Raw genomic sequence first — 16237 nt, forward strand, 5'->3', positions numbered from 1 at the left:
AGCCTGACGACCCCCAAATCTGACAATAACTCAAGTTTTTCCGGCAGTGACCCAAAATTAGCTTTTCAAGGGTATTCCACTATTACGCAAAAAGAAACTTGATGGAATAAATGGGCTCTGTTTTCTTAAAAATAGCCTTGGGTGACCAGAATGCAAAGCTGCCACAAACATTCTTTCAACCTCTCTTGTTTATACTACAGAAGCATTACCTAATCAATTTTTCCACCGACACATGTAACCCACAGCTGATTAGTCACACTGTCAAACTGCTGACACCTACATATCATCCAAAGATTGAAAAGAACGAAGAGAGTTGATAGCTGATGAACAATGAGGAGGCAGATTGGAATTTAGCATACTGCTACCTGTGGTGGAATTTCCTTTGAAGTTTTGATAAGTTTATTTTATTTCAGACGCACTTTGTGATTCATACATGCTTTCAAAAGCTACATATTTAACATCACAATCTTATGATATTTATTATTCCTGGTTATCAAAATATCAGTGATCAAATGAGACCCACAGGTACAAACTGGATATTTTTAACCCAGGGGGCTTTGAGTACATCTAGGACAAAAAAATCCTTTTGTTAACATCCATACAAACTTGACTCCAGCAGGTTTTCCCTGCCCTGACCTTTAGACAAAGCCCTTTCTCTGTTCAGCACTGAAAACTGACTTCACCCTGACAGAAATTAGGAAGTTTGATTCAATCGAGAAATTCAATATTGGCAATGCCCTTTTGTTTGGGCTATGTGTGGAGATGGATACGGTTTTGATAAATGAGGCACTTTTGTGGGCTTCTATAGTAAAATTGTCCTTCTCACTTTCTCTGTTTACAGGGCAGCGCCCACTGCCAGTCAAAAGCTGTTTGAAAGAATGATTGAATGATGTAATTGAGATAGTTTTAAAGGTCTTGTAGAAAATATCTCTCCAAAGTATCTGAAAACTATATGTTTTCAGACTCCTGGCTTCATACATAATCAATGAAAAATCATCATAAACTGACAGAATAGCCTTTTTTTCATACTGCCACATAAACAGTTTACAATTGTAAGAATGATATTGTCTGTATTCAAACTTGGAATCTTTTTTTTTATTTGTGTTTTAATTTTAGTTTGCATAGAAGCGAAAATGGACATTTTATATAAAGGCAACAACTGTTAATTTTGTAAACTAAAATGTAGAGTGTAACTAACGCTTGTACGGACACGTATAGCTGGGGACCCGGCAGCTCAGTAGTCATTCCTGTTGTTCTTCTTTGAAGTTCCCTTGAAGGCTTGTGCCTCGGATGTCTGGACAGTTGGTGCATTATAATGTAAAGTCTCAGCAGTGTACGGTGTATCTGGTCAGTGTTTCTGATCAACTTCAAGTGGTCAGAAAAACAAGCAAGTGCACGGACATCCACATGGACACTCGCACTCACCGTCTGATGATAAAAATCACTCAGACAATAGCGGACTCACAGATGAATATAACAAAGCTGACGTTTGTTCACGTTCATTGGATGTCTTGGTATTGACCAGAAGTTCTTCAGAACCTGTAATAATGATGTACTTTCATCAGCAACTGATGTGCTTCCATGCACTGGAAATAATACATACTACGTATTAGTTACTTATTTACTACTATTGGTATTAATAGTAGTACATTTGTGTTATTTCTTCTAGTTTTTCTTTTTGCATTGTACAGTTATAATAAATGCTATCTATTTCTAGTTTGCAACACATTGTTGAATTAATTATTTCTCACATTGTTCTTACATTTTGTCTTTTCATACTTGGTGTTTTGGACATTCGTTGCAACTTTACTGCGATCGTTATTGAAATAGACTTTGTAACTTTTTCGTAATGCAGTATAACTAGATGATGATGACTATTGATGTCACTGTATTTTTCTAAAACCTTGGTACACTATGGACCTGACCCATGATAAATTTTCTCTCAAGCTTCACTGTTACCATATGTGCACAGGGAGCACATCATCCTGTAAAAAACATATGTTGTTCCTTAAAGATGGATCGACTTGGATGGTAGAGTCCCTCATGTTTCCATTGCATGGGTTAAGAGCCATAATTGAACCCTTCGTTGTTAGAAGTGCAGATTTCTCGAAGTCTTTTTTTGGACCTTGATCTATCAATCTTTGAAACCACATAAAAAGCCTTTTGATAGAAAAAGAAGCTTTTCACAAGTTCAAATGTGACAGCTGCTTCCACGTGTATATGCACAAAACTAAGGGAAGATTTTATTACTTAGATCTGGTTAAAATTCTGGGTTTGTACATATACATTTAGTCGTAAATCTATAGGTCATAGCCTGAGTACACATGCACTCAAAGGGAGGGGACAGTAGCACATGTGCTGAACATCTTTGAGAGGAATTTTTAGCGACCTTGAATAAAGCAAGGCTGCAGTTATCTATTTGCTGCGGGTTTTAACATATCTAGGCTATGTTTTGAAAAAATTGCCAATTAATCGTGGATGCAACTGGTATATCTTCAGTAAATCACTGGAACTGTAAACATGTGACCCGCTGAATGAGACTGAGTTTCATTTCTTTCTTCTATATGTTCTTAGAGGATCACAGTGGGCCATCGCACAGAGGAATTTAAGACCCCAAGTAGGGAAAGTCCTTAAGCAATGAACTTCTGCAAAGCCAGGTGTTACCACTGATATTACAAAGCTAACAATATGTTTAAAATCTGATTCACACAGGAAGAATTTACTCCGTGTCTAACTGCGTGCTAAAATTTAGTCAACACAAGCTGCACAATACAAATTTAGTGATGATTTATGTCACCTGCTTTGTTTCATAAAAACAGGCTTGCATCTGATTTATGCTCAGTGGCAAGAATGCACTGCATATAATAACACTATTAGACTACTGTAATTTTGTTATGTTTATATGATGGTTTAAAGAAATAAATCTGGGCTTACTGCCACGAGACTCCTCAATCAACAGTTTCTCCTCTGAACTTATTTTTGGGTTTAATCTCTTATGTCTCCCTCTTGTTCTCCCTCTGTCTCTCTCTGGCAATGACTCAGCAAGATACAGTTTTCTTGCTGTGTAGGATACTTAAAATGAAGTCATTTTTTTTAGATCATTTTTTGAACACATTGCGATTGAAAAGGGGCTTTAATATAACACATACTTGTGTTTACAAGTGTAAATGGGCTTAGAACTGTGCGCTTTGTAGAGTATAGCTGAGTCTCTGATTACTTCTACCACACTTTGAGTTTGCATTGTTCCTGCCATTTTGCTTAATTTCAGAACTTTTAATCAGCGTTTCTGTCATATCATATCAAGACTTATGGTATCATAACATGACCAATGCAAAAATGTTTATCTCATGCAAAATACTGTTTGAGGTGTAAATCATAGTGTGATTTACACCTCAAAGACACATTGCTGTGTAGTCTCTAAAGACACACAGTGCATATATAACATGTAGTATAAGTCTGTTTCTTCCATATGGGTTAAAAAATACCATTTTGATGACAAATGTGTCCTCTGGTGCCAGTGAACACTTATTTCCACCTCTGTTCGTCTCATTAGGCCGTGGCAGCGACTCGGAGTCTGATGGCGCTCCTCACCGGAAGCTGCCAGACGTTCGTAAGGATGACATGTTGGCACGACGGACGTCTGTCAGCGAGCTACGAACCGCCGTACCCTTTAACCAGTACCTGCCCAACAAGAGCAACCAGAGTGGATATCTGCCAACGCCACTACGCAAAAAGAGCAACGACAAAGAGGAGGGAGGACACAAGAGCTGGAGTACCGCCACTTCACCTGTAGGGGGTGACAGACCTCTTAGGTAAGTGTAACAGTAGAGAGGGCTTTTGTGACTTGGCTATCAAAAAGGCATTTAGTTTAGCCTAACTGAAAATATCATATAATATTATATGTATGGAATACTAAAAGGTGTCTGTTGTTTGTGTGTAGAACTTATAACAACATATGTGTCGATATATGCAATTGTTGTTAAGTTGGGCACAAAAGTCTAATAGCTTAATGAACAGATTATCAGGGGAAATGTTATACCGCTGTGGCTTGACACTGATTGGTGCAGATAAACCCTTTTAAAGCTTGTTTAAAAAGTTCTGGCTGAAAGCGCACAGATCTGGGTGCGGATGGAAGAAGTTTGACTGCCCAGAAATCCTGTTAAAACAGTTTTTTTTAAATAAGCCTGAAGATGATGGCTGAGATTAGTAGATATGGATGTAGACCATAAAATAATTTAAAGTAATTACTTTAATACAGAACCGATAAAACTGATCAGTGTGAAAGACAGATATTAAAACAAATCAGCTGTTGGAGATTTTTCAATGTTTTAAAATGTTGTGTGTGTGTGTGTGTGTGTGTGTGTGTGTGAGTGATGTTTAGGGGGGTTTTTTTTGTTTGGTTTTCTTTTTACAGTAACTGGCAAGATTAGGTGTTATGTCAAATTGCATATGTCTATAATAAAACCTCTCAGCTTTTGATTATTTTTCTAGTATTGTACAGATGGGAGTGGCTAATGGAGGCCAGATGTGGGTTTTCATTGGCTCTAATTCTGACTGAAGCAAATGTCTGAAGCAGATTTAAAACAAAAGGTCCTTTTTGGAATAGTCTGGCATGACACCATGCAAATTTCATCACAAGTTTCAGATTTCCGCTTGCTCAGCAGATTCCTTGATGTGCTTTGATTGTCTCTTGTAGCATCGGATGTTGCTTGTTTGCTATTGACTAGATTGAGTTTGGTGTTTAGGGACGTATACTTGTGGCAAAAATAACAATCGCAATTATTTTGGTCAGTATTTTGATTACTTAACATGATAATGACTTCATAGAAGAAAAATAATCTTTATTTGTTGTTCCTTGTTGGACTCCTGGAAAGTACATTTCTTCCAAACAGCTGAATTGGTTTAATTTTTCTCGCAAATAAAAGTTTTCGTTTCTGTTATCTTGGCTCAACTGAACTGAACCTGCCACAGCTTGCTTGGATTCAGAGTAGGACCCAAATGTGCTGCTGCAAAGGAAAGAGGATTTATAGCAATTTATAAGAGTAATGTTGGGCTGTGTTTCATATATTTATATATTTAATTTGGCTTCAATGACAGGAATCTCCAGGAGATTATACGTGTTTAATTAAAATTTTACCCAACAATGTTTGCATTTTTACAGCAGCTCCTTCACTTGTTAGATATACTCTTGGAAAGTGTGCTGAGCTTGTGTGTATCACCCAATTGGTTATTTCCTTAAATTTCATCCATCAAAGCTCACATATTGATTTTGCATTTATTCTTTTCCTCTTTCCCTCCTTCTCCATCTCTTTACTTCACCTCTTATTATTTTATGTCATGGTGTGTCCTTCACTCTTTCTTTCCCCAACCCTCCCCACATCTGTTTGTGCTTCATGTCTTATGACCATCATGTTGTGATTATCCTCATGTGACTAATTTTACTCCCAATGTGATTACGTATTCCTCTCCTGTGTGTGTGTTGCATGAATGGGTGATGCCTCAGTCTAAATGAGGTCTGTAGCTTAGAAATCCCTCCTGGAGAATCCCCTAGTCCATCCCCCACCCTGCCCCTTAAACCCTGTACACAGATTCAAAAGGAGAACCACATTAAAAAGGACAAGCAGGAAGGGAGGCAGTCTGCATCTCCGCCTTGCATTGAGATCCATACAGCAGGCAAAAGAAGGAGAAGTGAGCCTCTGCCCAGTAGTCTCCCCCAGCCCCAAGCAGAGCCCTCAAGAGAGACTGTAATTCATCTGATGGTCACCTCTGAGCAAAGGTCTTAACCTTCACTCATATTTTCTCAATACCAGATATCAACATCCCCATTCCTTTTTGTAATTACTATTTTTTTTTATGTTTTTTTGGGGTTTTTTGACCCGTCAAGTTTATTTTTGTGCTTTTATATATTGTTTCTCTAATTTTTAAGCAAAAATTTATTTTTTGTGTAAAGTTTTTAGGTGGCTGCAGAGAGCTCTGTGCAGTGTCACAGCTAAGGTGGGGGGTGGAGGTCAGAAAAGTAAATAAAGTAAAATTACCACACCACTATCCATATCTGCTTTAAGCTAACAGCTCCAAGGTAAATGAAAAACTAATAGCATGACACTGTTGTTATTCTACACTCCAGTTTGATAATAATATATAAATATAATCAAGCTGACAGTATATGGATTTGTTTGGGGTCAGAATAGGCATTTTGGGTGGTAGCGCAATAACTTTATGGATGGTATGGATTTTCTGACAGATTTGATAGAAATGTATACATTTTCTGTAAAAATCTGATCATTTGATTGACAGTTATTCCTGCTATGTTTGGAAAATCAATCACCAAATCAGCAAAATTGAACTTGTTTTTCAATACCGATGATTTTTCTTTTGGCTCTGCCTAAAACCTCCTGGCGAATGCCAACAATTGGTTTTTGCAGGAAGAAACTTTGTTGCAAGTCCATGATAGAAGAGTTTAGTGCTTAATGTGTAGAGATCTTTATTATTGTTGGTCATGAGTAGAGTCAGCAGTAATATTTCAGCTGAACTTTTGTTTTTTAAAAGGTTAGCTTATTCTACATCAAGTGGTATTTTGCCGTGTTTCATGTGCAAGTTTTGATATATTTGACTCTAATCCTCTTGAATGCCACAGAAAACACTGAAAAGTTGACCTTGCTTATTTCAGCTGTAGCGTATCTGTCCAAAACCAATGTTCGTGATAGTCACGATACTCAACAAACATCTCTAAGAACAGTTTTCTTCAGGACCGTTTCCATGGTAGAAAACTTGTGATTTTTCCAGCTGGTGTTTAATTTTGCTTTTTGGCATTGCTTTTATCAGATCATCTTTTCCACTGCTCCTTTTATCCAGTCTTGGGTAACAGTAAGTTAGCAAGAGGGTCACATCTTATTTAAACCAGTTTCAGACACACTGTAATGCACTTGCAGCCTTTTGCTTATAGAATTTCAGAAAGTCTGTACGCAGCAGGACAACCCAAAGTCTCAAATTATACATTTGGTGTCAGGAAACAAGGTGAGGATTATGAGCTGTCAAAGAACAATGCCATTGTATATTTTACAGCTCACACAAATCCAGTGTGATTGCAGTGCTCCTTGAAAAATGTCAGTTTAGGTCTCTTATGTAATTTCGCAGTCCGGCCTTATCCGGTGTTATTTCCTAGTCAAACCAACGTTTCGTTCACAGTGCTGTTGGAGAGTCACGCCTCCAGTTTCCAGCATTGTCTTCTGGCACAGATGTTGTAACATTGATTAAATATTGAGAATGTTAAGGGAGTGAATCCTCAATAGAAATCGGATGGTTGTCCAAGACAAAGGGGATTTGTAGGATATTTGATATGGAGTTCCCCATCTTGCATATTTCCTGAATAAAGAATCTAGAATTTTTTTTCAATTTCAGCTAATTGGTTTTTGCAATGTTGACACATCCTTTTTAAGAGCTTTTGCTGCCTCACTCAATTAGTTGAGTAGAGCAGATACCCAGTGCCATGTTTTTTAGCTGTTTTTGTAGTTGCAGTAATGACCAAATCTGTGTAACATCTAAAGTATTAGAAATCTGTTGTTCTCTAGATTTTCTTTTCAATCAAGCATAAATTTTGATCAAGTGAAAGAGGGAACAAAAGAACCAAGTGGTTGCTTTCCAGTTATATCACAATATATTTCTATCAAATCTGCAATCATATGCTAGGAGCAAAGCTGCATGCACAACTGAAACATGGACACACATAAATATACATATATATGTATATATAATATGCATGCACACAAGAATGTACTGTATGTGTCCACACACGAACAAACATTCACAGAGAACATGAACATTCGACCCACCCTCAGGATGTAAGGAAATGAGGCCTTCTTCCTTCCCTGACCCTGAGCAGGCTGGGACTGAAGCCTGGCCTTTTCACTGCCGGCAGCTGGCCAGTCTCTCCCTCCCTACCATGTATTCTGGGAATTTACAGTCCAATAATAAGCCTCCCAGAAAGTAGCTGTTCATCACAGGATGACAAACAGCAGACTGTTTTGTGAATTTTGCTTTGACTTTGTCTGCTCTGAAGGAATTTGTGACCATGCGCTATTTTCATAGATTTATGTCTTTTAAAAAAACTAGGCTTCTCCAGAGGAATGCTGTCTTATGATGTAGGATAATAACCAGGCAGCAAAACGGTTTAGTTTGCTTTGCTTTCTGCAGTACTCCAGCTCGCTCGTGCTCAGAGGAATTCTTCCACCATTCGTCGACTCTAGCAGCAAATGCCACGGCCGCCTCCGTGTTTCAAACGAGCCCCATCAACACAGCTGGGAAGCATTCACCTGTGACACACCAGGATGATGTCGCAATGAGGAAAAGAGTTGCTGGTTCTCTGGTAGCTGCAGATGCAAAAGGAGATGATAAACAGGCTTGTCAAATGCCGACCTCACCCAAATGTATCGTCACCCTGAGTCCGTCTAGCTTCCTTCCTGTGCCCACTGCCATGGCAACCGCATCAACAGAAACGACGGATACGTGCCGGCAGAAGGGAAAGCCACAGACTGAAAGGGATGATCCACATGAAGGCACGTCTTGGGTGGACAGCAGTCTTCCAGCAAAGTGAGCTCACTCCAACAGCTACACTGTTATTTAATGAAACTTTGCTGCATTAAGCTAAAACGGCTTAATTCACTTCAAAGTGAAGGGATCTTCTATTTCCATGATCCCTTTGAATTTTCTATATCAGCATGTGATCGTGACCTGAGACTGCAGTGCTTCTCTGTGGATGATGAATGTCACTATCTGAAGACTGCATGACCTTTTTTACCTGTTTTACATGAATGCAAATTGATAGTGCCAGCTAAAATCTGTTGATGAAAAGGGCTGCATGGAAAGTCTGAAAAGTTGCCTTTTTCTCTTATCCTTGCTTTTTTGTTACTGATTAATTTGGTAAAGTAGAAACATTTGAGAATGTGCTTTTTGATTAACTGTGCATGACTTTAGTTGGCAGCTTTTGAGCTGTTCAGGGATTTCAAATTAGGAAATAACTTTAGTGCATTCTGAAGTAAATTTGATCCAGTTTGAACCAAAATCGATGAGTAATTCTTCAGTCTATATCTTTGAATCCAAATCTAGATTGGCCCAACTACTCTTAAACAATCACACAGTGATAGTTCAAAGTGTGCCAATGAAATTCTATAGTAAAGCTGGCTTTAAAGCATATTCCCAGCCACACATCTATCTACCCCAAAACATATGGCAAATAGATGTTTTACTACGACATACCATATGACAAATACCATTTTTAGCAAACAATCTGTCTGGTCTTGATTTAGTCTTTTTTTTTTTTCATCTTGTGAGATTCAAACCACAGGCCACACTGTCTCTCACACCCCTCCAACATCACAGAGACAGCTCTGTATGAAGACCTTTGTGGTTAAGGCCAAACCTACAAGTGGTGGTCACAGACACAAAGACAGCTGCATCCTTGATGTTACCCTTGTGCTGTCTAATAAAACATGCATGTGCTTTTTTTTTCTTTTTCTTTTTTCAATAGTTTAGTGTCAACTGCATTCTAAGATCATGGCCATATAATGTGTGTGTTTTTTGTTTTTGTTTTTTTAATTATTTTTATTTTATGCCAGCAGTGCTTTTAGTGCTGCAGTAAATTTGTGTTCAGTTGTGTTCTGGATAAGACTGCCCCCTTGTGTCTGGCTTGAGGTTTGTCATTTAACCTAGGAGCTAACACAGCCAAAAATCACCACACATATTTGTTTTCAAGCATTAGTAATCAAATTAAGCTGGTGCGTAGTCATAAACTAACTCATTATCAGCTGCAAACATGGCTTTTTAATATTTGCACGCGTGGATGAGATGTTTCTCTCTTCAGAGTGTTGTGTTCATTTGTGATTGTGTTTTCCCTCCATGCTTTCTGACTTCTGTAGATTCAGCCACACAGATTGTGTGTCAGATGATCCGCAGTAAGTTGTCTTTTTACCCCTCACAGGCTCAGCTGCCTGGCATTGCTCTGCAGTACAAAATACAGCTGGCTCAATAAGTCATTAAATCATTTGTTCATTGTTGGAAATAGGTCATGGAAGTGGGGAAATCTGCCAGAAATTGAAGGAATTTAGAAAAATGTCGCCACTGACAGCAATTTATATTTATAAAAGTTCTATTTTTTTCCCTTATTAATTTCATATTGACAGTCTTGTGTTAAAAAAAATGCTGCATTATGCTGTCATTTAACCATAATATGCTCTTACCAGGGTACGGATCATGTGAAGTGGCCCATAGAGCCTCAAACTCTACTGGAATCGATACCCTAATGTCATAAATCATTCCTTTAATTCATCTTTTGGGGCAATTTTGACATGACATGTTAAACACCACATAATCTAAAGAAATGTGGAATGGAACCAAAATGTTTTCTGCAATGACAGTAATTTATCTGATTTCTGTTTTCGTGGAGGTATTAGTGGGAATCAGTGCAGCCAGTCAGTGCTGATGTATGACAGCATTTGTTACAAGGCGATCTTATGTGATGACTTTTTTCTGCATGGAAAACATAAATGTCTCACAAATAAGCAGATTTTCCTGCTTGCAGTTAAATGATTTGTGGTGGACATTTTTGGCTGTGTGCTTCAACAGTGTCAAACAGTGTCCCTGGCTCTTAGGCTTATCATAAAAAATATGGCTTCAATAAACCTAGTGCTTTTTTGCCTTTGCCTGGCAACAATCCATTTCTCTCAAATTTATTCAAAGTGCCTGCTGCCAAGGATGTGGAGAGGACTTGCTAAACTCATCCTCAGTGCTTCTGCGAGCCAGCTGCATGTGTCATGTAAAGCAGCCATTTCTACCAGCCTGCCAACACCCAGTCCCTTTAATTCCATACACAACAGCTAAAAGTGCAGCATGATGACAGGGGATGGCTTAAGTGCAGTTGCCCCTTGGTGTGAAAATACTCTCCTGCTGCAATGTCCTTTAATGCACACACTGCTCAGTGAGATCCAAAAAGCATTTGTGAGTGAGTAGCAGCCAAGTGCCACTTTTTTGTAACTTTTATAACTGTAAGCCAAGCGATACCTTTGAAAATTGACCTGCTGCCAGCAGATAAAAGTACTAAAAATAGACAGGTACTATATTCATATAGTTAAGACAGTTGTCATTGCTCTTAGGCTTTCTAATTCTGTGATGAACATGCATTGTTGCTGCATGCCTCTAACAATAAAGCTGTACTTTCTGTCTCATCTGTAATGTAAAACTGTTTCACCATTGCAGAACAAATGTAAAGAGAAATGTAAACTGCCTTTAATGAGTCAATGATTGTATGAACATCATACTGATTGTTGCATCTGATAAACTCACATTGAAACTGATATTAAATGTATTTAAATGTGTTTTGAAACGGTACTGAATCCATCAAAAGAGCAAAGAGGCAGAGATTTTTGTTTGATCTTCCGAGGGAACGATGGGCTGGATAAAATCTTAGTTCTGCTTACTAAGCGAGCATGAGGTTTCCTTTAAAAACATGTTTCCATGGAACGATGATTTTATTTTTGGTATCTCTCTGAGACACTGGCTCCAGTTTATTTACCTTTCCTCATTATGATGAATTGACGTAGTTTGTGAATGATGTGGTTTGTTTGATACATTCTGTTTGGACTGTTCCATGGTATACATGGTAAAGCTAATTTTCTGTTTATTTGACATTAACCATTTCAGTGGCTCCGGTAGTATAGTGGATTACACACTCGCATTATAAGCAAAGAAAAATCCCAGTTTTACGGGAAGAGAGAGAAATCCCTTTTGGGTTGCTTCATGAAGGGCATCTGGTGTAAAAAGAAATCTGCCAGATCAAATGTGTAGGCCTACTTGCTATGGTGACGTCTTATGATTAAGTGAGCAGCCAAAAGTAGCTTTTATTCAACATTAAACATGTTACTTCTTCAAAGTTGCATTGAAAGTATAGAATATGTTAAAGCTGTTTTTTTTTATATTGTGTTCCAGTGACAAAAAGAAAACACCATTACAGTAGCAGTACATCATGTACTATATAGTCACTAGTAGTATAGCTAATAAGCCCATTTTGATTTAAATAATTACTGCTTGTTTTTTCCCCTTGCCCCCAGGAGTGTGAGTATGATCGACATGCGTGGTGAGGAAGAAGCCACATCACAGCCGCACAGTCAGGTGCGTCATGAGCGGATGCATAACCAGTACAACAAAATGAAGGAAGAGGACGACCACTGGCAGGATGTGAGTTTCTCAGACATTAGGTCGCTCACTCTATATCTTTGGGTCTTTGTTTTATGGGACTGACATTTATTTGCATGCAGTTTTGTCACATCTTTGCATTACTTTCATTATTTCTTTTTAACTGCTATGGTTTTACTGCCTGTGGCCTGTTATACAAGCTCCTTCTAAAGTCATTTTAGCTGTGCCCCAGTAAAATAACAGGGAGCTCAAAGTGCTGCTGAACCAGGACGTACTTTGAATCTGTCTGTATGGGTGTCAGGACCTGGCCCGATGGAAAAGTCGGAGGAGGAGTATTTCCCAGGACCTGATCAAAAAGGAGGAGGAAAGGAAGATGATGGAGCGCCTGATGTCAGGAGACACCTACACCTCTCAGAGGAGAAGAAGCATCAAGACCTATAGGGAGATAGTGGAGGACAAGTAAGTTACATCCACGACAACCTACTGAGAACTGCTTTAATGAGTATACCACAGGAAAGCCAATAGCTCTTTGCGCAGTATGATATCAGAAGTAAAGAAAAACTGGGTCATTCTCAGAGAAGAGAATTATATGTCCCCTGTCATTGCTGTCAGCGGGCACAAAGGTGAATGCAGCTCCTCCTGGAGTTCACTTTAAATAGGTCTCCTTGAGAAAATAAAAGGAAGAGCAGATTGTGTGAGTGATTGTGAAAGGACTAGAGGAAACTGATCTTTTGCAGTGAAGGAAAAAAAAGGTTTCTTGAGTTTGATAGCAACCAGTCAGTAGCAATTACAACTGATTTCTGTATCTGTCTTTTTAGACAAAGCTTGGCTAATGCAAGAGTAGGTTCAAATAATTGTTATATCAACTACTTTACCTCTGCTATGCTTTCTCTTCTTTCTAAGGGAGCGTCGTGAGGAGGAGCTACGAAAGGCATACAGGAAAGCCAAAACTCCTGAAGAGGCGACTGCCATTCTCCAACGTTACGCCCAGCGTTTCTCCATAAGCGAAGCAGTCCTCGAACGCCTGCAGCTGCCAAAGTTGTTGGATCGCAGCATATCCGCTGACCCCTCCTTCCCCACCTCACCTTTCCCGCTCTCCCTCTCCCTGTCAGCCTCTCCCACGACACCAGACCCTTTCGATTCTGACTTCAATGGGCCCATGAGGTATCTGCGCCAGCAGTCTGCCCCGACTCCAAAGTTTACTTCTACATTTGAGGCGCGAATCGAGGAGTTTCCCAAAGACCCGTCCTCACACCAGCGGTCTCAGATACGCTCTCGCTCCTCTGAACCGCCATCAACCCGAGCCCTGTCACCCAAACCGGTGCCTTTGCTGATGCCCAAGCCTTATTTCCAGGCCCGACCTGCAGGAGGTGAAACTTGGAACAACAAGGTATGATTGACTCAGGCGAAGGAGGTCAGATATTGACTTGAATGTGAGAACACAGATGTCAGATCCAGTATATTTTTTTTCATTGCACCACAATTCACGTGTGGAAACATTTAAGATTAAGGCATAAGGTGACAACAATTAAAATGTTCATAGTAGTCTATTCCAAATGCTGAGTCCTATTTAACCTGTTTTTAGCTGTTTTTGCACGTAAACAATATCAGGAGGATCAGTCCAAGACATTGGCAGATGTTACCCTCTCTCACACGTAGGACACAGCAGGAAATAATCCCATTCATGTGTGATCTGTTCTCACTATTAGATATACCCAATTTGGTTTAGGCTAGGATGCTGCCTGGGTATAGAATAAAGAAGGAAGTACATATGACTCCCACTTTCTTAGTATCTGTTCATCGAACATGTACATGAACATATTGGACTACGACTATGCACTAAGCAGCTGACGATCCAGCTCATTTGCACTGCCTTCAGGTATTGTCACAGGAAACTTCAGGGCTGCTGTGGATATACAGTATAGTGCTTCTTGTTCAGGTTGTGTACACAGTGATTCTAAAGCTTTATTCATATATACAAAAAAGAAGATAAGATCTTGTTAGTCTAACGGTGATTAAGGCCTTGACCATTTCAAATGTGGTTACTTGCAAGTGTCGGTTTCCCTCCTTGTGGGTAAATTCCTCTCTGGGTCTCTTGGCATTTACATTAGAATACCACAGAACTGCCATGGTGATGAGCCGGCTGGTTTGTAGGAAAATGTAAGACATCCCCTCCCTGAAGAAGCATGTAATGTTTCAATTTAGCTCAAAGTACTCTCAACGGGATCCATTTCCTTATCTTCTAGAAAAAAATTACAAATGGGAATTTTCATGATGAGATCTTATGTTTTGGTGTGGAGAAGAGGGAGGGTAAGATTATTATCAGACCAAATGGAACAAAGCACTTTTCTGGAATTCCTTGTCAGGAGTCTGAGCAAAGCCTGGGTTTCAATGGAGCCCTCTGTTCCCTATTGACTTAAGAAGTTGACAAGTAGGACCCTCTCAATGTGAAGTGGGCTCCCGACGGACAAAGAGAGCCCACACAGGCTGCAAGGAGAGGGATGAGAAGGTGGAGGCAGAGAGGGGGAGACTGAGCCTGCATTCACCCATCTTTACCACCGTGTCTTGAGTTACCGCTCACTAGGAGCTCTTCGCACATATATTAGTGCCTCTTGTTCATAGAGGGCAGTGTGGTCTTGTGAGCTGGATGAATAGCTAATTACTAACTGAGAAGAGAGGTTCATAATGACCACAAATGAGGCCACTGGGTTTTTTGGCGTGGTTTATTTTACATTTTTATTCGCAGTCAGTGTTGTTCAGGATTTCTATATTTATCCATCTAATGAATGAAGAATAAATTGGGCAATAAGCGCCTTCTTATCTAGAAATTATTGGTTCAATACTGTAATCCTATCTTGAAATTGCATATGTTATGATTTAGAGCAAAATAAATAAAATTGAATGGTATAGCCATATCTTTCAGCTTGCTTTCTTAACATTAATGCACGTTGAAGCCATTCATTGAAAAGCGAAGGGTATAAACACTACACACAGAAAATTAAACATTAAACTTTTTCTTTTTTTACCTAGGTGGATGGTTTGCTGCGAGTAAATGGTGACGTTGGAAGCGACGATGTTCCCACCACACCTGAGAGTCAATGGAGGGACTCGCCTCCTCATTTTCAGGCATCCCCTTCCCAAAGCAAAAACAGCACTGTAGATGGTGCTGTAGATGCTCCCTCGTCAGAAACCTCACTCCCTCACAGTACCCACACCTCTTCTAGGGAAGGAAGTCCAGTGTCAACAAAGGCAAAGGAGACACAAGATGTTACAGAGATAGCTTCTGAGGACACTCAGGAGGTCCAGGACGAGAAAGTCACTGAGTCAACACCACCCAGCCGGCCCACCTCACTCCCATCAGTGAGAATTCCGATGTTTTATAGTTATTTACATTTTTTTTTGTCTTTTAAAGAAGCATGGTTAGTGGGTATTTTACTCCAAGCCCAGTTTTCTGGGTGCAGAGTATTTTGCCTCTCTCAATAATGCCGTATATTCAATACTTGCCCTGTAATCTGTTCCTTGCCATGCATTATATCATGCATCTTGCAATGATTTTGCCCAAATTTAGTTGAGATTGAACTCTTAAAGTCTGAAATATCATGTTTCGTTTGTACTTCTTACACAACATAGGCCCTTTGCAGAATTTAGTTTAGCATTCAGAAAGAAATCCATATGTGACCCCTACAGGAGCTGCAGAAGCCACAGGAAAGCTTTGGAAAGACTGGAGACCAGACAGCAGCTGCTTCAGAGGAAGAAAAGCCAAATGCTGTAGCTCATCAAAACCCACCTGCAGGTAGTAGTATGCTGACACCTTGTGGTTACTTTTAGAACAAACACGTGTTACTGAAGTTCATGCAGCACTGTGCAAATATATTAGTAGATTTTAAACTTCTTGTATGTCTTTTTTCAGAAGCCAAACAAGAACAAGAAATGCCCAAACCATCTAGTGAAGAGCTCTCTAATCTTGTCCAGTCTGGGGTTGATATACAGTCATATCAGCCAGTAGGTGATATCAAAACTCAAATTATGAGCCATCTGTCGAGTAGATGTCTAG

The 16237-nt window shown here is 39.5% G+C and overlaps 1 protein-coding gene across 8 annotated transcripts in view; it reads left to right on the forward strand.

The window, feature by feature from the left end:
* Positions 1-16237, forward strand: part of LOC134641219 (LIM and calponin homology domains-containing protein 1-like) — an 82605-nt gene that overhangs the window by 53971 nt on the left and 12397 nt on the right. For 6 of the 8 annotated variants that reach the window (XM_063493517.1, XM_063493543.1, XM_063493534.1 and 3 more), the window contains 8 exons: positions 3554-3812; positions 5504-5776; positions 12099-12225; positions 12485-12642; positions 13087-13573; positions 15214-15543; positions 15871-15979; positions 16094-16185. In XM_063493517.1, the coding sequence (XP_063349587.1) occupies positions 3554-3812; positions 5504-5776; positions 12099-12225; positions 12485-12642; positions 13087-13573; positions 15214-15543; positions 15871-15979; positions 16094-16185 (1835 nt within the window). The remainder of the gene's footprint in view (positions 1-3553; positions 3813-5503; positions 5777-12098; positions 12226-12484; positions 12643-13086; positions 13574-15213; positions 15544-15870; positions 15980-16093; positions 16186-16237) is intronic. The other 2 variants (XM_063493525.1, XM_063493562.1) reach the window with 2 other exon arrangements.

The sequence above is a fragment of the Pelmatolapia mariae genome, linkage group LG2 (assembly GCF_036321145.2).
Source record: "Pelmatolapia mariae isolate MD_Pm_ZW linkage group LG2, Pm_UMD_F_2, whole genome shotgun sequence".
Classification (NCBI taxonomy): domain Eukaryota; kingdom Metazoa; phylum Chordata; class Actinopteri; order Cichliformes; family Cichlidae; genus Pelmatolapia; species Pelmatolapia mariae.